Source organism: Oenanthe melanoleuca, chromosome 12, assembly GCF_029582105.1.
Source record: "Oenanthe melanoleuca isolate GR-GAL-2019-014 chromosome 12, OMel1.0, whole genome shotgun sequence".
NCBI classification, from domain to species: domain Eukaryota; kingdom Metazoa; phylum Chordata; class Aves; order Passeriformes; family Muscicapidae; genus Oenanthe; species Oenanthe melanoleuca.
The window spans coordinates 6,826,001-6,851,295 of record NC_079346.1 but is presented as its reverse complement, the minus strand read 5'-3'; the positions used below and the strand labels follow the sequence as shown (position 1 = coordinate 6,851,295).

The following is a 25,295-nucleotide window of genomic DNA, read 5'->3' as shown; positions in this document are numbered from 1 at the left end:
AAGTGACAGTGCAGTTTCACAGACTTTGAGACCAGCCAGGAGACTTCCCCCGATTTCCCACCCCACCACTGTTCAGGTGTCTCCTCACCAGTCCCATGCTGCTCCCAGCCCCTGCACCAAACTCACCTGCAACACAGCCCACAGGTCCCCAGGTGACCCAATTACTAAAACGTGCCCCAACACACTTGGATTAATTGCTCCTCTCACCTACAGCACCATCTGTGCAAGTCCCATGTGGGCACCACTGGCGCCCAATTAAAAATGGGGTTTGAGTGGGAGGTTCCCTATTAAAGCAGCAGTGCTCACATTGCAAAAAAAAGGTCCTTGGGTGATATCCTTATTTCTATCTTTGCCCTGATGTGGCATCCATCTTCCCATCTCCCTCATATGAGACTTAAACTGGAATAAAGGGCTTGACAAACAACCTACTGTATCTTTTCTCATCTCCTCTGGGGATACCATTATCCAGTGAATGGTGAAGATCACATGCTCAACATGTTTCCCCACTGAGCTAAAAAAAAAAATGGTGCTCATCCACTTGAAGAAGGGTCTCAACCACCAACAGGTACCTCCAGGTACCAGGGGCTTTCTGTGCCTGCCCTTTCCATGCAGTGACACCCATGCCATGAGAGAATGGGGCAGGCAAAAATGCTAGCTTGGTCCCATAAATATTTTCTACAATAAAGAACAAGCATAGCTGCTAGCCTTTTACTTAGGGAACGTAATCTGAAGGCACAGGTTAGAATCATTACTCAATTTGAGCATTCAGCTCACAATCAAATTTCATTGGGATTTAAGTGCCTAATTCACTTAGGCTCCCCAGAAGAGATGAGTCTTTCCCTCCTCTGGTGCAACTCCCTGCTCAGTCCCTTAGATCTATTTATAGTAAAGTCATGCATAGCTAATGACGAGTACAAACACAAACATATTTAGAATAATGCAGGCAGGGAGAGGAAGGGGGAGGGCTGCTTTGGGAGGGTGAGCGCAGCCCCGCGGGAGCCGCCGGCCCCGTACCTGGCTGCGGGTCGGTGTAGTCCACAGTGTATCCGTCCAGCTGCAGCAGCTCTTGAGGTTCTGCTTTTTTCTCCCGGTAGCTGCACATAGCAAATGTATATTGACTAACCTGAGGAAAATCACAAACCTAAGATGGCACCGGGTGACCACCACAAGGCAAACCAAAGCGCTTACAAATGCCGCAGGCTGGCAGCGTGTTTGCAGGGGCTGGGGGTGCTGGGGTAATTTGGATGCTCACTGCCCATTAGAAACAGAGTAAACTTTTTACCAGGCTTTTGCAAAGCCCTCTCTTAGCACACACATCTAATTCTCCGCATCAGTACATACAGCGGTTTACTTTCCTCCAAAAGAGGAAGCTCCACGGCTTAAAACCCTCTATCATTCATCCCCAGACAAGTGCAAGAGTGACACCCTGTCACAAACAATGTGAGCTAAATTGCTAGGTGCCAGTCATATTAAAGCAATCTTAAGATCCCACTGATCCCGGCAGTTGTTGTCATCAGTGCTGTAAATGGCAGCTCTCACTCCTCTGAGGTACCATCTGCATGACACGATACATTCAATGTCAAGCTCTTGACGGAAGCCGGCTCAGCTGCGGGGCTCTGCCAGGCTCCCCAGTCGCCTTTGGGAGCCCATCAGGCCGCATCAAGAGCCTGCGTACTCGGCGTGCTGCGATCGGCGTGCTCGGCAAGGAGCTCGTCCAGCCAGGAGAGGAGAGGATTCTCCGTGCCCCAGGCTAGGAACTCACAGGGAAATTTACTGTCAAATGATTTCAAATGACTTTGTTAAGGTTGTGTCACATCCTGGACGCCTGACGTAATTTTATTCATCTGGACATTTCCTTGACCTCTGGAGGAAACTTTAAAACTCTGGTGGGTGGCAATGAATTGTGCTTGTCATTTTTTGGAAGTTGGGAGAGATCCTGAAAGATGGGAGCATGGCTGGGCTGGGAGGTTTTTGCCTTCAAACTCCAGACAAATTGCTCGGCTACAAAGATTCATGCAGCATTTATTTTAGTGGCATCTCTCACTAATAAAATGGAATTTACTGAAGTCGGGGGACCCATCTACTGGCACAGTGTCTCCCAGACACCACTCGGTTTATTGCTGCCCTCTATGGGCTTCTGCTCGCTGCCAGCCTGCTCCAGCAGCCCTGCCTGCACTGAGCCTTCCTCCAGGAACAGCTCCAAAAGCCACCTAAGAATAAACTCTATCATTAACACATTTGTGGGAGTAAGACTAAAAGCGATGCTTTAAGCATCTTGCATCCTCCTTAAAACTACCAGCGCTGACGAAAGATTGACAAGTAGCAGACCAATAGCAGGAGCACACCAGTGCACATTCCCTGTTCTGAACTTTGCATGCCTACCATCGTATGGGCAACACAAAAATTAAAAAGATTAACACGGAGGAATCTAAAAATAACCCAGTGCCCCTCAGCACAACATTCAGACTCCCGTGGTGTTCATTCAGTCGTACTTGCAGCATGTTGCTGCCATCTCCTGGAGAAACTCTGGAATTTGCTTTATTTACGGGAAAATCTGAGAGATCTCGTCTGAGCGGTAAGGATTTGATTTCTCTGTGTTAGACAGCCTGAACTTCAGGGACTGCATGACAAATGCAATTCCTGGAATGAGTCAGTGCTAACCTATGCTGACATTTATTGAAAACCTTCATACCACTAATGCTTTTTTGCTTCTCCTGTATGGTCTACAGCAACAGGTAAATTCACTCAGTGGTTCAGCTGTTGTTCTCTGACCCCAAACACGAGGTCTGAATTTTGGGTTCTTCTTCATATACAAGTAATTCCACTTCTCTTTAGACCCTGAAAATATTCTTCTGCCTTATGAATAAGACAACCATAGCAAGACAGTGGCAACATAGGGAAAAAGGCATTTCAGAGCTTGTATTCCTCATGTTAAAGGTTATAAATGACAGGTGTGGACAGTAGGCTCTGGTGGAGCCATTCTGGAACAGAGGCAAAGCAAACTGGTGTCTCCTGTTAGGATGCACAGGATTTCCTTGAAAGAATATTGTTATCAGAAGAGACCTTCAAGAGAAACCTGAAAGTGGGTCTATAACATGCAGTGAGTCAGGGCTCATCAGGTTCACATCCTACTTCTTCTATACTCACACAGCTCAGAAGCTCAGGAATGCCACAAAGCTCGCTGGCAGGATCAAGCAAGGATCAGGTTGGAGAGATGACAAAGCTAATGATGGCCTCTGGAAGAGGTGCCAACTGTGCCATGCAGAGTGCCTGCACCTAAACAACTGAAGCTGCTGACTTCAAGCACTGGCAGAGCAGCCTGTGTGCCCTATCCTGTGCCTAGAGCATTTACTGCTTGGGGCCAGAGAGAAGTTGGTGCCATGGCTACCAGTGTAATGTGGCTCCTTCCATTTACAAGCGGTGGGAAAGCCAAGCCCAAAAAAATGAGATTCTAGAAAGCTCAGTATGTCACAGTTGTGCTTTGCTGCTGAACAGCATTGTAGGGTCAAGAGGAGATTGCACTTGCCTTTCATGAGTCCTCCAAAATATTGTGCTTTACAGAGACTGCTTTCTTGTAAAGCTCAGAAGCAACCAGACAAGTGAAACAGTTAATAGCAGAAATTAATCTTACAGCCTGCTGAGTTCACTCTGAACCATAGCTGAGTATGAGAGCGAGCGAGCAGATGGGATGGGCAAGATGAATGGTTTGAGTAATTGGAAAAAACACAGATACAGAGAGGAAACTGAAGGAAGACAGAGGAGAAATCTCTGCCCAGTGAGGGACAAACTCCCAAAGCAGCTGGGATTTCATCCAGGGACTCCATGACAGCCAGGAAAGGAGCATCTAAGGAAGCTGAACTGAGAGAAAGTAAAAGAAGGGAACTAATCCAAGCCACCCCTGGTTGGTTCATTACAAAAAAGAGAAAACACTTTGAGAAATAATTTGAGACAAAAGAACATAAGGGAAATAAAAGTGAGGAAAAAGACAAAGAAATTCAGGAAAGGGGAAGCAGACAGCAGGAGACAAATGCCAAAGTTCACTATTCCTAGGCTGCTAAATTAAATCTGACTTTCTTGGCACTTGACCATATTCTGTCACCAGCTATATAATCCAACTGATTAATAAATACAGCAGATATGCATTAACTAGTCTTGACTTTGTCCTGGTTTCTCCACCAGAGATTCCTGCTCTAGTGAGCACTGCTTTGCCCAGGATTCTGCTCAAACCTGTTAATTGTCATGCCTCACACTCTGAGCTCAGTCATTTGCTCCCCCTTTTTTACTGTTGACACAACACCACCCTACTTGGGTTAAATTCTTAAATGGACCTTTTCTAAATTAACAGCATGCATTTTGTCCCAAGGGAGAGAAACCGTGCGAAGATACTGCCAGCTGTAATACAGCTTTCCACTTTGATGGGAGACTCTTGTCCTCTGGTTGCAGCTGCACGTTGCCTCCCAAGCCCTTTCCTGACACAAATGAGCAGAGGAAATGATCTAGTTTAAAGAAAAAAATGTGAAAACAACAGTTTTCACATCTAAGCATATCCATTCAGCTCTACTAAACTGCACAAAACAGTTGTCCCAGCTTCTCTCTTCAAGCAGGAGATGTGTGTGCTCTCCTGCCAGGGCTGTGTGATGTATGGACAGGGTATGCTAGACTAGACCTACTGTAGTCAGGCATAATAAGCTATGGCATCAGTTTAACCAGCAGTTTCCAGCTATTTTGTATGTACCAACACATTCCAGATTTTGCAATAATCACTATCTATGCCTAGTTCCCAGCAAGGGTAAAAGAGAAACCATTATTTAATATGATTATGGGGACCAGCTATGGGTCATTCACCTCAGCTTGAAGACAGTCTAGGACTGCTGGCTTACCACACTGCATTTCTGCTGAATTATTTTCAATTTCTGGTGATATTCAGAGTTACTGAACACTTACTTAATTTCATTTTATCCCAAGTCAGCTGAGTTTTGCTAAAAGCAAGAACTGTCACTGTTAGTCTAAATTATACTGAGTTTAGGGAGCCTGTCAGTAGAACAATAGATCCAGGCGTAGACACTGCAACTGGTTTTAATCTGCAGAGAGTTGATCTGGTTCCAACAACACTCTGCAAACACCATCAGACACAATCAGCTGAAAACTGCTTCAAGCTACTCAGCAGACATGTCATCCAGGTACCATGGAGTGTTACTTCCCATATGCTGCCAGAGCACAGAAATGGGGTTATGATAAGAGATGAACAGATTCAGTCTGAAATCTCAGTGTAATTAATTCACTTGCCCTTAAAAATCATTACAGAAAATTTCCTATTGCAAAGCCAGCAAACCCACCAGAACCAACCATGGTGTTATTGCCAGTACAGCACATCAGACCTCGCAAAGAATTAATACAAGCTCTGTCAGTTATCAAAAATACCAGCTTTTGCATGAGGGTCTAATTGGCAAACTGGCTGAAATTTGTGTGCTGTGCTCAGGCAGCTGATACAGCAACTTAGGAAACACTTACTTGCAACATCTGCAATGGATACACATTTTCTATCCTAACCAGTCACAGAGAACTTTGCCCTAAATTGCTTAATTGCTTTTGCTTACCAGTGCCACTGGCACTACTGCTGCCTTTACGAAGCATTTTCCTCGCTTGTGATGCTACGGACCATTTCCATCCAAGCTCAGGGCCATATTCTGCCATCATTTTCACACTGCATATCTCAGGATTTAAAATTAGGCAAGTAACGAGTCTCTGCCATGTAATTTACATCTAATCAGTATTCTGCTCTTCTGCTGCTCATCTCAAAGGGTGTCTATGAGAAGGGTGGGCAGTGTACAGAGAGGACTGCGATTTATTCGGAAGGGAAAACTAACCCCTCTTAATGCATGGATCAGTGCAGGAGGAGCACACCCACCTGCTCTGCCAGCCATGCCATGCCATAACCCCTCCCTGAGGGTTTGAGCCAAGTCCACCCAGCAAGGCAGGTGCTGGAGAGTTGAGGCTTAGGTCTAGAAATGACACAAAGGAACTGCTCGCACCCACTACACCCAAACAAATCACTTCACTCCTGTATAACCCTTGCAGTTACGCAGACACAGAAGGTGCGAGGGATTATTCCACCCAAATTACAAGGCAGCTATTGCTCCTTTCCCCTTCTCTCCAGGGCTTACACAAGCCAAGTAACAGTGGAAGTGCTCCCAGCAGAGCTGCTATTCCTCCATACGCGCGCAAAGCCTCCGTTCATGGCGGCAAGGCATCACTGACACAAAAGAGACAAACTGCCATCAACACCTTCCTCCTTGGTGCCACCCATGCAGTTTGGCACTTTTGTGCCTTGTTTAAATAGTTATGAAGAGTTTGAGTATTTATTACCACAAATTTCTTAACTATTGGTACCAGAAGACAGAGTGGTATTAGCACTGAAGGAACCAAGACTGTGTCCAACTGAAATGGAGCAAGAGGGAGAGAGCACAAGACCATGAGGAGGAGGTTATTCTGCAAGCACAGGAGAGGAGACAGAGCTGCAATAGAAGATGCTACAGGTCAGGGACAGAGACAAGAGATCAAAAAGGAAATGTTTAGTTACTCCTCCAAAAAGCCTAGCCCTCCTGGCAGTGCCAGGGACTGACCACACCACTATATGCCAAATGGACTTTATGGTTTGGGCTCCGTCTCTCAGCTCTGACGCAGTCAGGAGCCTGGTATGGAAGAAGCTCCTGAAAGAGGGGTTGCTCCTTGTCCATTTTCTGTAACAAGAGCCAGCTCACCTTCCTGCAGGGGTTATTTTTTGCCTGTGGTTTAGCAGAGTTCAGAGCATCCTGGACTTCAACACCTTTACTGCCAATCCCTGTTCGTATCGGCACCCATCCTTTGCATTGCATGAAAAGCAAATGACAAACATACGGACAGCAAAGTATTTTTATTCCATCTTTATTGCCTGCTGACATGTTCAATATGCTCAAACTACATCTGAGGGACTGCATAGAGAGTGTTTCTTGTTTATATTTGATGTACGGCAGAACACTTTACATTGCACCAAATGTTGAGCAAACGGTAACATAACAGAGAAGCTGCAGTGGCAGCTGGAATTTCTGAGGTGGGCTACAGAGACTCTCTGGGGGCAAAAGTCTGCTCATCTTATTCAAATGAATTGCTTTTCTGGCCAAATTCTGCTCTGATATGCCAACTGACGAATACAGACCTAGTAACATGAGAAAACATGGAATAACTCTGAGAGCTTCAATTCCACAGCAAGCTGAGGAATATATAGCAGCTAAAAATGAGAGAAGCAACTGCAACCACACTGAATGGCCAGAAGGCTCTGAGAGAGACAAGGGAATCCTGTCCAAACCTGCAAACCCTTGCACAGAGGAGTATCAATATAATTATTTATGGGAGAAATGAGGTTAGGAAAAATTGCTCTCTGCTTTAGAGCATTCCTGCTCCAAGGGAAAAAAGAATTGAGAACTTGGTCTAATAGGACTGAATTGTCTCTCAGGGAAAAGCAATACCAGTTGCACTACAGGTGACCATGGACTGCCATAGCACTTCTAACTTCATTTCAGAACATAATAAAGGAAACATAGAGAGAAAAGCAATCCTTCAATCTCTGCCCAAGAATAGGGTCAGTATATCATGTTCCCAAACGGGAAAGGCAGATAGAGCCATGCCCTCTGGCTGCTCTACACTACCCTCCCCCTCTCTGTGGCCATTTTCACCCCACATGGAGTACAAAATAAACACTTAAATTATCTCTGCTGATCATACTTGGTTATGGAACTAAGTACTCAATGGGTTTCTCCAAATGGCCTCCTACTTACATAGGTCCCACACAGCATAAATCCCCTTTACTTCCCCAAGGATGGATTTCCTTATCTGCTCCACAGTTTCATGGAAGCCAGCAAGGATGGCTAACAGGAGAATGAATACAATTAAGCTTCCTACTGAGACAGCTGAACTTGGAGCAATAATCAACACAAAACAAAGGAACCAGCTTACACCAAGTGATTCAGGCCCAGAGAAACCAGGTGTCTAAGGTGGAAGAGGGACTCCTGTCCTTACCAGCACAGGATAGACAGCATACAAGCATGCACCAAATGTGGAGTCTGGTGCACACCTGGTTTAGACCATCCCTGTTCTTACACTTTGCCCTCTATAGCAGACCTGCCATTTGCTTCAGCAGCAGCAGGGTTTTACCCTCTGATCTGATCAGTTTGGATCTGTGTTGTAACAAGATCTCAGCTGGATCCCATGTTATTCCACCAGAGCATCCCTGTGTTGCTTTCATAGAAAACCCTGAAAAAAGGTTTTATTCCTCACACTTGGAGACAACACGCCATCAGAGTCCAGAGAGGAGGGAGAGAGAGAGCTGGACCCAAGAGGACTCTGTGACTTCCTCAGGTTGTGTGAAGATGGATCACTCACACTGGGACCACAAACTTCTGTGGCCAAGGCAGTGGTTTCACCTGCTCTTGGAAGGGGAGGGAAGACCTAACACACAAGATACTTAGTTACAGAGGACATCTGTGTGTTTCCTTGAAATTCTTAACAGTGGTCAAGTACACAGGTCTACTGAAACTGGAAGGGTAAAAAGTGAAAAAAAGAATAAAGGGAAAAAGGAAGACACTGTAAAATAATGACTGCAAAATGATCAGTGAGAGCTGTAGACAATGAGAAGGTCAAGAAATCAAATTAAGGTCTTGAATGAAATGTCAAGAATGATTTGATGCTGACTCTGACACAGTCAGTGATAAAAGTTCTGTAGATTCAAATGGGCTCCAAATTTAACCTAGAGGTTCAAAAGAGAGCCCAAGAACATCCAACCAAGAAAGACTGAACCTCCTCCTCGCCTCATTAATTCCTCATTAAAATTGATTCTCCATTTTATCAAGCATTCAAGTGGATCTGGAAACTCATGGTGAGAAATCTGCAATTGGGATATCCTTGAGAACACCCATACATTTAGAAAAAAAATACATGATTAACAGACACCCTGCACAGAACCAGCTCAGCATCAATCACACAGCACTGAAAATGACCAGAGGACAGACTCAAGTATTTCATGTTGTGATTTAAGATCACTTCTAGTTACATCTGTTACCTGGACCAGGACAAAGAATCGTTTCTTCCATCTCTTCCAAACATTTTTACCAATGGCCCATAAATACCTAGGAGAAAAGAACAGGTGAATTCAGTACACAAGTGTTAATCTGTTGTTCTCTTGCTTTTCAGTATATTTTGTGTAAACTTAGAAACTGAAGTTAATGACAAGGAGTAATTACAAGACTCTCAAGCTCAGCAGCATTCATGAATGGGTTTATTTCTAGCCTGAACAAATTACCTGCACAGAAAGCGACATAAAAATCTTACAGAGTCTTAATGTTACACAGTATTAATTCTCTCTTCCCCTTTGTCTTTCACAACCTGCTCAGAATTTGAAGCCCTTTAGTGCCAGTGAATAGCTACAACATGGTTGGATGGGCGAAGAATGCATTTGCAACGGAAGGATTAAGGGAGAGTAACCCCAAATCTGCTTTAGCCTCCATAAAACCATTTTGCTGAGGGGAGCTGTCAAACAGAGGGACACTTCCTACATCAAACCCAGTATGCAGGATCTCAATATCCACTGGACTGACTAAACCAGGACACTTCACTGAGCAGCTCTAAGATGAAATCTGAGAAATTGCTTGGCTACAGATAATTCAAGTCAAGTAAACGGAATAATTTCTGAGGAGGAATGAATTTACTGTTTTCTACAAAGGAAGAATTAACTTTTAAAATTAATGTCAAAATAAGCACTTAATCTCTGTAATGAATTGGCCACTGTGACACTGTAACACAAACACTGGCAAAACTAGTGGCAGCACCAGGCTAATAATAAACATGAGGATATTATTCAGAATTAATATGTTTTATGTATCATTATAATTGCTTTAGTTCTGGCCCAATAAATAAAAAAAATACTTCATTTTTGGTTTTGCAAGGGGTTCCTTATGCCAGAAGAGATCTGGAATACTCTTGGTGAATGTTTAAACCACAAAACTCCAAATCATGCTGATGTGGGCTTTGAGTCCTTGGCTACTCCAAGAAAAGGGTAGTAAGTGTCCTTTTGGCTATTGCTGCTAACATCAACAGAAAGATAATCTACATTCTGGTAGCAAGAGGTATAAACCTCAGAGTTTTAAGCAGTAACATGTAAATCAAATATTAGATGAAGAAAGCTAGAGAACAGCCCTGCTATCAGCTGAAGTCAAGATAATAAACAGGATGGGAATCTGTCCTTTCTGGCTTTGGGGCCTGTGATTCTGGTGAAAAAATTAAACTTCACACAAGACTACTGGCTCTGATCTCATCAGCAGAGAAGACAGAAGGAAGAAGGAATTAGAATAGATGAGTGATTTAAATCACCTAATAATGGACAGAATTTAACAAACTGCTATAAAAATAGAAGTGAAACAAAGTCACTTTTATAGCACCAAAAGCAGACTGGAGAGTTATTTCCAACAGTGAGTTTCCTGGACAGTTTTGATTTTTTGTCACATCCTCAGCTCTGAAGAGCAATCAGAGCCTTGCCAATGGCCTTAACTAGATCTTCCCAAAGATGATCTGATTTATAACTATATGAAGAAAGAAGTGGTCAGGGATCCCTCCAGCCCCAGATCTTCTGACACTTCCTCCTGGAGGGAAAAGGTGTCCCTTTTAACCTTCCCAATCATTAGTCCTACTCCTAACTGCTATTTAATTGTGGTGTGTATCTCAGTAAATATAATGCTGGCCACACTGGGGTTTATTTCAAGTGGAAAGTGCACTGTGATTTTGGTTTTCAGAAATCAATACAGGGAGACACAGAATAACTTAAAAAACTATATTATTCTCAGTAAGAAATTTAGGCAGTTCACCTTTATTTCTCACAGGAAAAAATATAATTTCCTGTCAGGAAAACTGTTTAAAATTTAAACTGTTTGGCTCATATGCATTAAAAAAGATTATACTAAGAATATGAAAAGTGCACTATAAGTGACTGAACTAATGCCATTTTTATATTTATCTTTCTGCTTCACCTCCTGTGAACTTGAGAAAAAGAGTTTCTCTTTGAGAATCTTAAAAAAGCAAAAGTACCTAATGCACATTCAAAACAAAATGACTTTAGATTGAGACAAATGTTTACCCAGAGTGCTTCATGTTTTGAGGCTTATCCATTCGCACAGCAAGCTTGATCTTCAGGTCTTGATCGGGGCAGTTTTTGGAAACAGTCATCTTGTGCCACTCTGACTGCTTTGGGCTATTAGGAGTAGGGTGGAGAACAACCTGTAAGAATCAAAACCAACAATGTTAAAGGGAAAAATTATTCACAAAATGGGGTTTAACGTGGAACAGAAATACATCAGATGACCTAGTTTTGTCCTAGAAGTCAGTCTGGATATGTCTATTCACATCAGTGAGCATGGCTTTTTATTGCTTTTTAAAGTATAGCTTATTATTTTGAGATGTGGTCATATATTCTTTGGCTCCTCAATCAGCTCATGGGGCTGTGCAGACAGAACTGCATGATCAGTTCCTATCATTTCAGGATGGTACATCTGACTGAGCTATGGCAGCAGAAGAATTCTGCATTTCATGTCATGACATGAGTGGCTGCAGGACTCTGCTACCATTTCATGCAGCAGGAAATGCTGGGAGGGTCTCCAGCTGGAGCACATTCATGCAACATCAGTGACTGCAGATGAACACCAATGCAAGCACTTGGCTCAAAGGAACTGACAGCTCCAAGAGGTCAATAGTCTTCCCTGATCATAGCTGTGCTTTTCCCACTCATCCATTACCACTACAAAGCAGAGTAGCTCCCTGGAGAGTAAGATACAGAATATTCCCCTAGGACAACACCACATCCACCTCTTCTCCTGGTATTTCCATATGTTTCCTCTGAGGTGGCCTAACCCCTTTCCTCCTACACTTGTTCCCCTTCTGATGGCTTTCACTCTCAGAGGTGACTTTGCCTGGTACAAATTCATTCAAGTTTCCACTGTGCTGTACTGAGATGAACCTTCTTTAAATCCACTAACCTTTATGCAAACAAACTATTTCACAATTCTTACAAATGGCAGCATTCACCCTCATTAACTGATGTGCTGTCATCACTCATTTCTTGCTCATGCTTAGTCTATGCTCCTGCCAAACTCCAGCCCAGACTATAATCTTGTATTCCTCTGCTCTTCAACTTTGCTGCTGAATCAACAATCTGGGGGCTGCTTTCCACCAAAATATCATTGATGCTATTACCCCCTGATGAATTACTCTATGACTTATTTTATTGCCTTCTCTAATGCCTGAGGTAAACATCAGTAGATTCTCAACTTTACCCTTATCCATTAATGTAATTTATCACTTCTTTTATTGAACTGCTTTCTCTGCCAGGAATCTGCAGCTGTTATCAGTCACACAGATAACTGAACAACACCAGTCTGTACTGCATCACTCTTGGAAGAAAACACATTTAAGCAATTTTGATGATGAGAAATGAGTTCTCCACATGAGGCAGGGGGTGTTAGAAGCATGATGGACCCAAGCTCTGAGCAGCATCCAAGGAACCCCAGTGCCAGGCGGGTCCTGCAGGAACACACACCTGTGCTAAACTGCATCTCTTAGCGAGGCAGCAGCCCCTCAGTGTGTTTGGGATGCTCTCTACTTTGATTTCTAGCTCTTTTTTCAACAAAAGACACAAACTTTCCTCAGTGGTGTTGCAATTCACAGTTCTTCCCCTCCTTGCCCTCAGAAGATTAAGAATTGGCATGGCTGAAATCCATGGGAGCCCTGCCACTGGCTTCAAAAGGGTCAGGATGTATTCCCATGCCTTCAGCTGCCCATTCAGCAGTGTAGGGCTTGGGAGCATTTTCCAGTTCTCCCTTGGATGAAAGTGGCGGGCTGAGGAGTGGCGGCCGGCTGCCAGCTCAACACTGGCAATAGAAAGTAGGCTTTGTACCCGCCTGGCAGAGCACAAAGCCACTGCTCAAAGGGCTGCTGAGCAGGGGTGTTTTGTGTATAAAACCTGCTTTCCTCCTCTCTCCATGCAGGCAGGTTCCTGCCCACTCCAACAGCTAAAGCAGGGGCTTAACACTCCCGGTTTCATTATGACTTTAAAGAAGAAATCTTGATGCAGCCTGAGCAGACACGCGTCATCTTTCGGCCGCTCCGGGCACACCGAGCGTCCCTTTGAAGTTTGGCCGACTGAAAGCACTGGTGGCCACGGGCCAGGGGAATCATTGCCAGCTCCCCACGCTTGCCACTGCTGGCCTATGTCCTTCAGCCTGCAGAAACTCAGGGCTGAGGGATGGTTTCCTGCTGGACTGGGAATTAAAGCACATTGGTAGGGCTGGCTCATCAGCCTTTCAGGGCAAGAGGGGTTGCTTTGGGTGATGACATCTTTCTCAGAACAACATGCACAGCTAATTGCTTCCCAAGACCAGCAAAGTCAGCACTGCTCATGGCTGCCAGTGGAAACAAGACTTACAAAGCAAGAGGGGCTGCACTGAGTGTAACCACTCAGGGGAAAATCCGTGAATGGCAGTGCAGCCGGCTGGGTGAAAAGCTCTGCTCAGCATGCCACAGCGGATAAAGGCAGGGTGCCAGGCTGTTTGAAGTAGGAGGTTTTGAAAATAATCCTGAAAATATTATGATGCTGTGCAGCAAAACAATTGTAGGTCTTCAGCTGTAGTACCGCAGCCTAGAGGGGTCATCCTCTTTGTCAAAAAAGGAGGACAGGGAGAAAGGAAGGATCAAGGTGTGAATGAGCAAAGTCTGAAGGGGTTTCTCTTTGAAGAAAGGATTGAGAGGAGAAAAGAAGGGGTAGCTTTGCTTTTCTCTCTCTCAAGTGCAAGAAACAAAGGATACTTCATGAACACCAAAACACAAATAATTAAAATGAACATGAATTACATGACACAAAATTGCATGCAGTGGTCTCCACCATAAATTTGTAAATTTAAATCAACAACTCACTAGGACCTAATAGAATGTTTGGCACTTTTATGAACAGGATTAACATAAAAAACATGTTAATTAGGAAAAATGTTGAATGGACACAGAATCTTTCTAGTCAAGGCACAAACAGCCATGGAGTTAGCAAGAAACATCCCAGTAGGTTAGTCCATAACTGGAAATACCGTTCTTGGGCTTGCAACAGGATCAGTGGCTTTCCTGGCCATGGATTTCTTAGCCATAGCCATACAGACAGGATGGAGAGCAAGGAGTGCTGCAGGACTAGGCAGACAGAGCCCAGGCTGCCCCTGGAGATCACCTAGGTCATGCTGAGCCATGACAGGAGGTGCCAAGTCCTCTTACCCCAGACTGATTCTCATGGAGTCATTATCACACCTATCTCAGCTGGAGAAGCTGAGGAAGGCATGGCAAGGAGTTTGCTGCCACTTCTGCCTGGGGCCAACACAAATTAAACAGCTGCACAAAATCCATGAGGACAAGCGAAGTGTCCCAAAGTCATAGAAAAGTGCCATCCACAGATATTCTGGAGCTGTGGGCTGCAGTGATCAAGGGTCACTGGTTTAGGGACCACAGGCGAGGGGCAGAGATGGGGTGGGAAGATTTGCTCTGTGGGCAATACTCCAGGAATCTGAGCTCTTTGCTATTAATACCATTGATGGGAGCAATTAACCCTCATGTTTCACTCCCCAGTCCAGCCCCACTGAAGCCACCAGTTCAGCCACCATCCACCCCCAGGGAAGCCAATGCTCCCAGCCTTTTACAGGGAGTACTGCAGTCAGTGCTTTCAAAAGCTCAGACTGTGCACTGGCTGCTCAGCAGATATGAGAGAAACTTAACAGTCACTTGCCAAACTTAAATCCCCTCTTTTTGCCTCAGCATAATCCCCTTTTCTGCCTCAGGACTGTCCATTTCCGCAAGCAAGGCTTTCCGGACTGCCAGTATTGCACACAAGATCCTCTGCCTTTGCTCAGAGCAGGCACAGCCAGCTGAAATGCTGCCATTAAAAACTCACAACAAAGACAGCATGCAAGATGCACTCCTCTCCAGCAGTGCAGAGCTTGCTTTCTTTCCCCCTCCTGAAGCTTGGCAAAAAAGCAGAGCATGTTGTGCTCCAAAAATATTTCTGTACAGGAGAGATTTCTCTAGAAAAGCTGGGCCAGAAGGAAGCATTATTAAACTCAGAATCTCCTTACCCTCCCAAGCTCTTTGTCCTCCAGAGCCAGCACTCCTGTGCTCTCCGTGAACAGCTTCACCTTCACTGCAGGAAGTGCATGGGTTGTTGTGAAGTCTCCTTGGGTGCCCCAGCTGTGAAAAGAAGGACAGAGAGGTGCTCAGCTCAGCTGGCAGGCATGAAATAGTTAATCTAAAATGTGCCTGACACAAGCCAAAGTGGTTGGGTTGTGTGAGTGACAAGGGGCATTAATTATCTTCTTTGGGAAATATGGGACAGATGTTTGGAAAACCCATGATGGTCTTGGGGGAAAAAAAAGACAGCATCTGGGAGCAGCATGAAACCAAGCCTAAGAGAACTTTCTTATTTAGGAAGAACAATGTCTCCTCCAGTGCCAGCCTGTGTAGCCACAAGAGAAGTAGAGGATTGAAGACATCTGCACCCAGGATGTCTGTGATCACTCATGCCTGTGCTCCTCTCTTGGCTAATTAACCTCTCCTTTCCAGGCTGAGAATGAGGTTTGTTTTTTCTGAAGAAACGGCAACTTAACCTGGGTTACCTTCCAAGTCTCAGCCCAATCCAAGTTTAAGTCCAAGCCATTATGTCTGGAGTAATCCTAGCTTGCTAGGACTACAGAGCAGGACACCAGTTCCTTGTGGGTGTGACTGCAGTGGCCAGGAAGAAGTCACTGCTACTATTTGTAGCCTGTGAGTCATTCCCTGGCTTGGAAAGGACTGCTATGGAGGCTGAATTATCCACAGCCTCTAGACATGCATGTGTCTAGAGGACACCTACAAGTTTCTGCAATCACAGGTTGCCCAAATGCACAGAAAACATGAACTCATTCCATGTGGGACCCTGCCAAGAATGTGCCATGAGCAACACCTCTGAGTGATGTGGTGGAACACACACTGCAACCCAGAATGCTGCAAACCAGATGGGAGATTATGCCATAACTCACTAACCACTTCTATTCACCCTCACTCTGTTCATGACTCACTTTAGGCTGTCCTCAAACTAGATCCTCTCCTGAAGAAAGGCAGCTCCCTTGAAAAGGGTCAGAACATGAGATCCAGTGACTAGCTGTTCCTCAAAGATGAACATCAAGCAGCAGGTTTAGCTTTTGGAAAATTATCAGCAAAAATAACTCCCTTCTTCTTGTGCTCTAAGAGTATGGGTTTATGTTTTGCTCCCCACTGAGCAAATCTTGTCCAACTGAGCTCAGCAGATAAGAGTGTTCAGCACAGAGCTGATTTACAAATTTGGGTTCTTCATCAGCTTTGCTCTGAAGCTTCCTCTCCTGGTGTCACTATTTCATGGGTTTCATTTTTTATGATGCATAAAACCACCACCAGTACCAGAGAGCAGAGGTTGGCATAAATTATCTACAGTACTATAGTCCAGTCAGGTCTTTTATATAATATCTTTTTCATGTGTGAGCCATCAGTTACCTAATAAATGTTTTAAGGGTAAGAAGCAAGAAACAACTTAATTTTCTAATCACAGTTCCAGGTCACAGGTTATGTTTTCTCTCAAAAAACTGTGTTGTCACCAGGAGGGAAAGTAGGAATATTATCTTGCTTTGGGTAAGAGGCAAAAGTAAGAAAATATCCAACCTTACACTGTGTATTTTGACAGCATCTGCTTTATAGAACTCGTATCTCTGTTTACTATTAAAAAGCTCTTATTTGCTGAAGCATTCCCAGACCATATGTTATCAACAAATGTTACTAACCAAATACAAACAGTAATTTTCATTAGGTTTCCTTCATGGGAACAACATAAACCACAAAGAGAATAAATGTTTCAAATGACAGCAAACATACACAGCAAACCCTTGACAACACTGGTGCTTACATATTCATACCCCCAAAAGCCCTGAAAAGATCTGCGCCAACAAATGGAGACCATAAAAAGTTGAGTTTTGTGCTGGTTGAAGCCTGTGGTGATGTCATTAGTTGCCATAGTGATGCTCAGCATAAGGCCATAATTCATGTCACTGAAACATCATTTGTATTCAATCTGAGTACCCAGTTTATCTGGGCTGGGTATTAAATTATTGTTCAGAAAATTAGCTCTGGACAGTAGCTAGGTATTAGCATCTTCTGAGGGACTAACAGTGTAATGGTTTCATTTCCATATTTAATCATTAAGCAGGTTGTCACTGCAGGAGCTCATTTGTTGGGAAAGTGCACTGGGACCCATTGTGGACAAATGCCATGCTATTTTGTCCCCCTACCACAGAACTCATGCTGACACTTCAAAGGTATAAAACATCTGCACATGCAGACAAGTGTCATTCTGGCCAAAAGGATACACACATACAGATGGATACATATGGATGTACAAACACCATAAAAAAGGTATACAGTACTTCCTCAATCAGGACTGTATTAATTATCTTAATCCTGCCTGAAACCCTCAGCTCAGCATTTCTTATTGGCCAGTGCATCCCAAAGTGTGGAACTAATAAAGAAATGCTGCTGTGCATAGAAAATTTACTAGAATCATCACCCTATTTATGGTATCTTTGCTATCACCAGGATCTTCTTTTGTCTCCAGGGTTTCTATTTAGGCTTCAAACTTAGGATAAACAGCTTAAGTCTTCTGGCAGCAAAGTGCCAGAGATTGAGATATGCCCAGGTGCTAACTTGACAACAGATGCTGGCTCTTGTTTTACCTTCTACAAGCATAATAAGGAGATCATCACTGTAGACTGTGTCTACAGATTCACCTAGAGGTGCCATCACAGTTACTGACCAAACAGCCTAAAGTGCTAGGTTTTATCCTGAATGGAACATAAAATGACACATCCAGAGGGTGTGAGTGGCCAACAAGTACCAAAGGTCAGTCTCCCATTACCTCCTCAGCCTCATGAAGCACCTGAAGGATGGGCTCACCTGTCTGATTTCAGGAGCATTTGGGAGCTCTCACAGGCACTGCCCTTACTTGCACGTGGGAGCAGTGATGCCATTGCCAATGCAGGTGCCAGGCTGCTCAGACCTAGCTGCTCTCAGCTGTCTTCCACTGCTGATCTGAAAAACCTTCAGGTAGATGCTATTCAGCCCTTCCCAATTTACGGCCAAAACCTGTAAGACCACTCTCCTGCATCAATGCTGTACCAGGCTCTTACCCTTTCCTGCCATAAGGTCACTGCAGAAACAACTGTCTTCATCCTATGGAAGTGCAGTGCTTTACTGATCTTTGGCTGTAGGGCTGAGGGCTTCTAAAATGCAGATATAGCAATTATAAAGTTACACATACCAAAAAAGACAAAAACATTAAAACACTGTGGCACTGCTATGTTAAAATTCATGATTGAAATACTATTTGGGATATGAATAAGGCTTCTAAAATGCAGATAAAGCAATTATAATTACCACACACCTAAAAAGACAAAAACATTAAAACACTGCAGCACTGCTATGTTAAAATTCATGATTTAAATACTATGTGGGATATGAATAAGCCTTGAGCAAAATCCTGCAAAGATTCCTGTCCTGACTGCACTCATGTATCACATGAAACCAGGCAGGAGGGTATCTGACTTCAGCTGCTTTTCTTCACAATATCCCACTTACATGACCTAGAATTTTCTCAGCTGTCCTTGAGAGACACTGATTTAGTAATTTCTGCTAAGTTCCTCTAAAGGAAATTTTAGCACCTGTGATCTTCCTAAAAGCAAACATATATATTTAATACCCAGGAAAATTCATTAACTTCCTTCATTCATATACTGTGCTCTCCAGCAAGTCTGCTCAGCCCCTGCCTAATTTAAAACAGTCACCCTTCTCCCATCAGTGCTCTTGTAACTTGATGTAGCCAGAACACTGATGCCTGAGATTTCTATAAATAATGAACAAGTGTAAGTGTTGTATAGCTGGGCCATGAATCAGCCCTGCTAACCAGGCTAACAGAGCAGCTGCAGAGCCATGTGCTTTCCACGGGGGCGACTTTTAAACGTCATCTACAACTGCTTCTCATGGGCTTCAAAAGTACCAGAGGATATCTTCTATTCCACTTCAGCTTGCATGGGATAAACATCAAAAAAAATCAGAAAATGAAAGTAAAAACGTGTACTAAAGGAGAGCTGTGCAGTCCACTCAGTGGGCTCACTCCAGGTGTGCAGGATGCTCAATGGACATGGCAGTTTCCTGGGACAGGTCTCTGCCAGAGATGCTGCCCTTCTGCCTTGTTCCCATAAATTCACCACTTAAGTAAAAAAAGTATTGCAGAATAATATCCCTACATGTTGGCCAGATTTTCAGGAGTTTATTGAGCCACCTGCTCAGTATAGTTTTCCCAAATTAACTAACTCAGCAGCAGTGCCTGTCCCCTCCCAAGACAGGAACCCGTCCTTGGGAAGGTAGGACATGGCAGCTGCTTCCATCCCTGCAGGGTCACCAAAACAGCAGCAGCATCACCCACCCTCCTGCACAGCCAGCTGACTGTCTACAAAGGCACAGAGGTAAAGCTGAAATCCAGCTGTTGAATCTATGTGACCAGGTTTGGGACAACAGCTGCAAGGGCAGCTTAGCCTCTCTTGCTGTCCTCTACTGTCAGAGTGGGATCTGGTGAGGATGCAATGACAGGCCAGTCTGGCTGCCTCCCTCCCTTATGCAGTGCTGGTGGAGAGGGTTGTGCTTCAGGTACTTCTTTTCATTTACAACCCTCATCTTTTCTCTTCTGGCATGTCTATGTCCCTCCTGGTGTACCTGTAGCTAGGTCTCTGAAGTGAGCTGGCTGATTAAGGGAAGTTCATCAAGAAAGCAGCACAGACAGCAGCCTGACAGACACTGCTTGGGCCTGATGACAGCTTCACCTTGTGTGCTGGGATACTTTTAACCCAGCCTTGGTTTCTCAGCTTACTGTGGTGCTCAGTCATGGTCCCTGCTGGATCTGGATCCTGCTCTGAGGATGGAGTTCAGATTCCACTCCATCGCTGCAGACTGAAATGCTACATACAGTCTCAGTTTAGCTCTCCCAGAAATCTTACCTAAAAGTGATGGTTGTATTACTTTAGCACACTCCTCCCCTCCCAGAAGAGACCTTTAAATCTTGGGCCATAAATCATGTATGCCTGTGCTTGAGCACTGGAAAAACAGAGTTAGAGCAGAAGCACACCAGGCACTGAGCTAACCTACCTTCATGCAGCTGATGGAGTAGTGCACCTTTTCCTCTAATGTAATGCTAAGCTACATTTCTTTTCTACACATTCCTAAAGACACAAGTGAGGAGGAAAATAAACAGGTTTAAAGTACCTTAAACAGTTAACTATATATGAAGAAGCACACAGGATAGGTTTTTACTTTATTCTCTAATGTTTTATCTATACCAGCCATTCAAAAACATGAATTAGAGGTTGACGAGCACAATTATCACCGATCTATCTGCACTTCCCTTGCCCACATACAGAGGTGATGGTTCATTACAATAGAGCACACACAGACTTACTCAGGTCAACAGCAAAACCCCATGCAGGGATGGCATTAATCCTACTGGGATGAAAATAAACATTTTTTTAAATTAGAAGAGTGCTTGGGAACACCATAAACTGGACAATGGTGAGCCCTTCACAAGCAGAGGCTGGAAGAGCTGACAGCTCCTCGTAGGGAGCAGTGCAGGTGAGGCACTGTGCTGGCAGGAACGTGGCAGAACAGATGTGTCTGTGACATGTGGCAGTGGCAGATGCTCACACCTGCACCAGCTGGGTCACAAAGCCATAATAAATAGAAGCAGGGCATCCCAAAGCCTTTGAGAAAAATATGTATTCTTTGCAGCTCTTGTGGGTAATGGCAATGGATAATAGACCTTTTGTTTGTGCCTTTGGGATTTGAAAAAAGCAAAAGGCACAGAAGAATTCCAGCTTTTTTTAGGCACTCCAAGAAAACCCACAGGCTGGGTCATACACCTGGAGATCTGTGGGATGCACACACAACTCCACAGATACAACTCTATTTGAGCAGGAGAATGCCATAAACAACTGCCACTTTGGGGATACTGTGCTTGGGACAGCTACAAACTAGTTTGTTATTTCCTGCAGCAGGACTACAAACCTCAGTTGAAAACCCACAAATTTAGGGGACTGTTCTACCATGTACATGTGCCTCAGTCACCTGCTTTGGGGTCCTGCTATGGCAATAAGGATAGATCTAATTAAATCAGTAGAGTTAGGCCTTAATTTGCCTCATCCCAATTTAGAGGCAGCAAGCAGATGAAATGATGCCTGACATAAAGGGCCCCTGTCTTTCCACTGAGAAGGGTGTGCTGGAGGTGACTGCTGCAGATTCAGAAAAAGAATTTGAAATAAAAATATCAAAGAACACATATAGATGCATATACATTGCTCATACAAAACCATTCTGGGCTAGGAAATACCACTCAGGTGCTAAGAAAGGCACCTTTCCATGCTGCCTGTAGAAATGCACTGAGAATGGTTTGCATCCATAATACATCTTGATATTCAAAGGCTGCTGGAATCCTCTGGGATTCCTCCCACGGTAAAAACTTTGATGTGTTTACTCACCTTCAAAACAGGATAACCAAAGACATCAGACACAGATTGACAACGCAGCCTATTTTTGTTTACATTTGTTTCCTCCCCTCCCTTTCAGCTGCCAGAACAGCCTTTCAGTCCCATCCCCTCGGAACAAGCTGAGCTGAAGTGGGAGTGACAGCACAAACAGATCTGATTCCTCCTAGACTTTCCTGCACAGACTTTGCAGTGATTTAAAATGTGCTTTCATTGACACAGCTCCCATGCAGGTGCTGACAAATCAGCATTCCTGCAGGCACTGGCTGGCAGAGGTGGTGCAACAGCCTTCCCTGGAGCCAAGGTACACTGAGTGAGGCCACAGCTCTGCATGCAGCACTGCTGTCCTGCTCCGATGGGATAACCCAAGGATGCTCTGAGTGAATCCTTCATTTCCCATGGCACCCTAATTCCTGCCGAGCATATAATACTCCTGCTAAAATGGAGCACCACTGGTAAATATTTTACTTACAAAAAGGGGATTTATTTTCCCAAAAACACCACTGCAGAAATCACTATGGTATTATTCCAAAAGTGAGCAGTGTGTTGCTAAGGACTGGACCCCTACAGCAGCGAAGGAGGTGTTAAAACCTTTTCATGGTCCCTTTTCTGTTTCCACAGCTCTGAGACACAATATATGTGTCACACACACAGGCACCATCTTGCTTAACATCCTGCAGACAGCAGTACCAGACCATCTCTCCCTCCAGAGCTGCAACTCCCACATCCTCAAACTGGCTACGGCAGCACGACGCTGCCGGCTGAGAGAGAAATATGTCTGGAGAGCATCACATCTGTGCCTGAGTGTGCAAGGCACAGAAGGAACAGGGTAAAGCTGACAGAGACTGCAGCAAAGCAAAGCCTGCAAAGGTCTGCTCTTGATCTGCTTGTGGCTCACACACAATCCCTGTGGATCCCATTCCAGTGCCAGCACAGGGCACTGCAGCCAAGAGGAGCTGCTGAGGCCGACAGCACAGCTTTAGGAACCCAAAAAGGGATGATCTTTGCTATGCAGAAAATACAGCTTGAGAATGACTGATACACTGGGGAAGTGTCATGAGGAAGGCAGAAGGGATGGGAGGTGGATTTAAAATCACATAATAGCTATTTATGGCCACGAGATGGCATTCCTGCCCCAGAGATGTCCCTCTGCCATGCCTGCACCAGGACCACACACCCCTTCCAGACTGCTGCACCCCAGGCTGGACTCTGCTGCAGAAATCCCTCCGCTGGTTTGGATGCGAAATTGTGGCAGTGCTACTCACCACAATCTTTTGAGTAATAACAAGGAAAATTAAAAAAAGAAAAAAAATTTGTATGATTACTTTCCATGATTTAAGTGATGACTGCTTTTCAAATGCCCTGTGCTCTTGTTTAATACTATCACAATTAGAGGAGAAAAACTCAGCAGGGGGAAATGAAAATGAAAGCCCAGGCTGTTTTACTGGGAGGTCTGAACTGAAAGAAAAATTACTTTTACAAGGGCTGCCTACTGTATGTGCTCCATCAGTGTATCTGCTTTGGATACAGAGTTTACAGCTTCACTCATTAAATGCCTGTGTGCATTTACTGTCCGTGGCTGTGACCACTTCTTGAATAGGGCGACTTCAATGCCACACACATGCTAATCAAAGCTTCCTTTGGCCAAAGATGCTCCACTGAACCAGCCACAGAGCTGCTCACTTCACAGAATGACCAAATATCACTTCTATCAGAGCTTGTCACTCTGGAAGAAAATACAAATTCAGAGGACTGCCATTGGTTAAGACCTGGTTGTGATTTGGACTTAATAAGGCCATACCCTGCCAGATTTACATAAACTTAGTATTTCACAAACACAGACCATGGAAAGGGAGACAGAAATCCTCTGCCTGAAAATACAGGTAGTCTAGTCTAAATCTTCCTTTATAAAACTTAGTAGAGAGTAGAGAAATATTTTCTAAATGCAAACAGCAGAAAATACAAGGTACTGAGAGGGACCAATCTGATTTTTACTTATGTCTCAACATATGTTATATTCTTATAGGGGCTTCCCAACTCCCCCTTTTATAGTGGAATGGGACAAGTGCCCTTCCAAAATCAGCTAAAAGGAGGGACAAGAAGTCTGAGACCATCTCTTGTTGTGCTACCACTCACATTTTTGCTGTCCTATATTTTTCTAAGCCAGGATCCAGGATTTGAGGAAGCTCAAATCTAGTCATAGTTTGCCTTGCCCAACTTCTGACTGCTAGAACCAAAGTTCACACTAGCATCTCCTGGGTCAGTGGGGATAAGTGGACAATTCCAGCAGGTGATGCCCACCCAGTCATCTGCAAGCTCCTCTCTCCATGACTGTGCCTTGTCCACGCAGTGACAGCCCAGTACGTTGTTCTCTTTAAACACTTTTACACTTAGCTCTGTGGTTTGTTGAGAGACACAGCACATTCACAAAGCCAGGACATTAATTTCACAAAAAGGACACTTAAAATGTTGAAAAATCACTGTCAAGGTTGGTCTTCTCATTTCACTATTCCAGAGCTTTGTCCAGACAGGAGCAGGCACAATACGAGTTCTTTAAAGCATGTCCTCTTATCTTCCTACACTGCTTTGCAGCAATAGCAGCACCTCTCATTAAATAATAATGTGCACTACTTGTACACAGCACTTAATAAATAAACCAACAACTGGGCCCTTTTACATGTCTCATCCCTTGCCTTCCCCCTGGCAAATGATTTGCTGAACTTACACTAAGGCATGGCTTAAATTTTCTTTTTTTTCAGAGCACCAACTATGAGCAATAAGCATCATGACTGAATGCATCCCGGAACTTGCATTTTGCAGTCCTCCTCTTAATTAAGCACTATTTCAGATCACTGAGTCTCAGTCTCTTTCAATGTCCCTTTGGTTGTTCCTATCCCCATCTCAAGGCTGCAAGCACAGGAGTGATGAAGCAGACGGGTGTCGATGAAAATCGCCTTGGGCATCATCACACCTTCTGGAATACTTAAATTTGAATGTATGTGCTATCACAGGAATACATAATTCCCAAGTGCATAGGAACACTCAAGAAATTAGACAGCTGGCGAGAAAAGCAAGACATTCATCTGTGAAAGAGAAGGTGCATGAGCTCAACCCTTACTAGACACCAGAGAATCCAAGAAGGAATGCTATGTGTGCTCTAAAAGGGAAAACCCAGTCAGAGCTTGCACTTACTTGATACTGGAAGAAACCAAGGAAAAGGGTAAGTGTAAATATTCAAGCCTTCATTATTCTACAACACAGCTTCTAGCGTGGTACAGGAGAGCAGGGATGAATGTGAGACCTTTGGGAAAAGGGCCCCACCTGGGATCACCAACCACAGTCCCAGCAGAGTATTCAGGAGGCTCTTCCACAGCAGTGTGGCTGTCTGGGTGGCACTCAAGGTAAGGGAATGCCTACAGGATCTTGCCTTTATTCTGGAGAAAAACCTCAGTTGCTTAATCTAAAGGCAGAATTTTTGTCCCACAATGGCTGGTAAGAACCAATCCTGCAGAACAGCTGTGAGGGAGCATCAGAAAAGGTTCAGAATTCCTAATTAAAAAGGATACTAAATCACTTGCATGAAGACTCCCATAATAGACCACA

At 44.2% G+C, this 25,295-nt stretch overlaps 1 protein-coding gene across 5 annotated transcripts in view; it reads right to left on the bottom strand.

Moving 5' to 3' along the window:
* Positions 1-25,295, bottom strand: part of CADPS (calcium dependent secretion activator) — a 204,950-nt gene that overhangs the window by 97,092 nt on the left and 82,563 nt on the right. For all 5 annotated transcript variants that reach the window (XM_056501542.1, XM_056501538.1, XM_056501539.1 and 2 more), the window contains exons 7-10: positions 15,183-15,294; positions 11,162-11,301; positions 9,095-9,161; positions 1,015-1,123 (exon numbers count right to left, since the gene is read on the bottom strand). In XM_056501542.1, the coding sequence (XP_056357517.1) occupies positions 1,015-1,123; positions 9,095-9,161; positions 11,162-11,301; positions 15,183-15,294 (428 nt within the window). The remainder of the gene's footprint in view (positions 1-1,014; positions 1,124-9,094; positions 9,162-11,161; positions 11,302-15,182; positions 15,295-25,295) is intronic.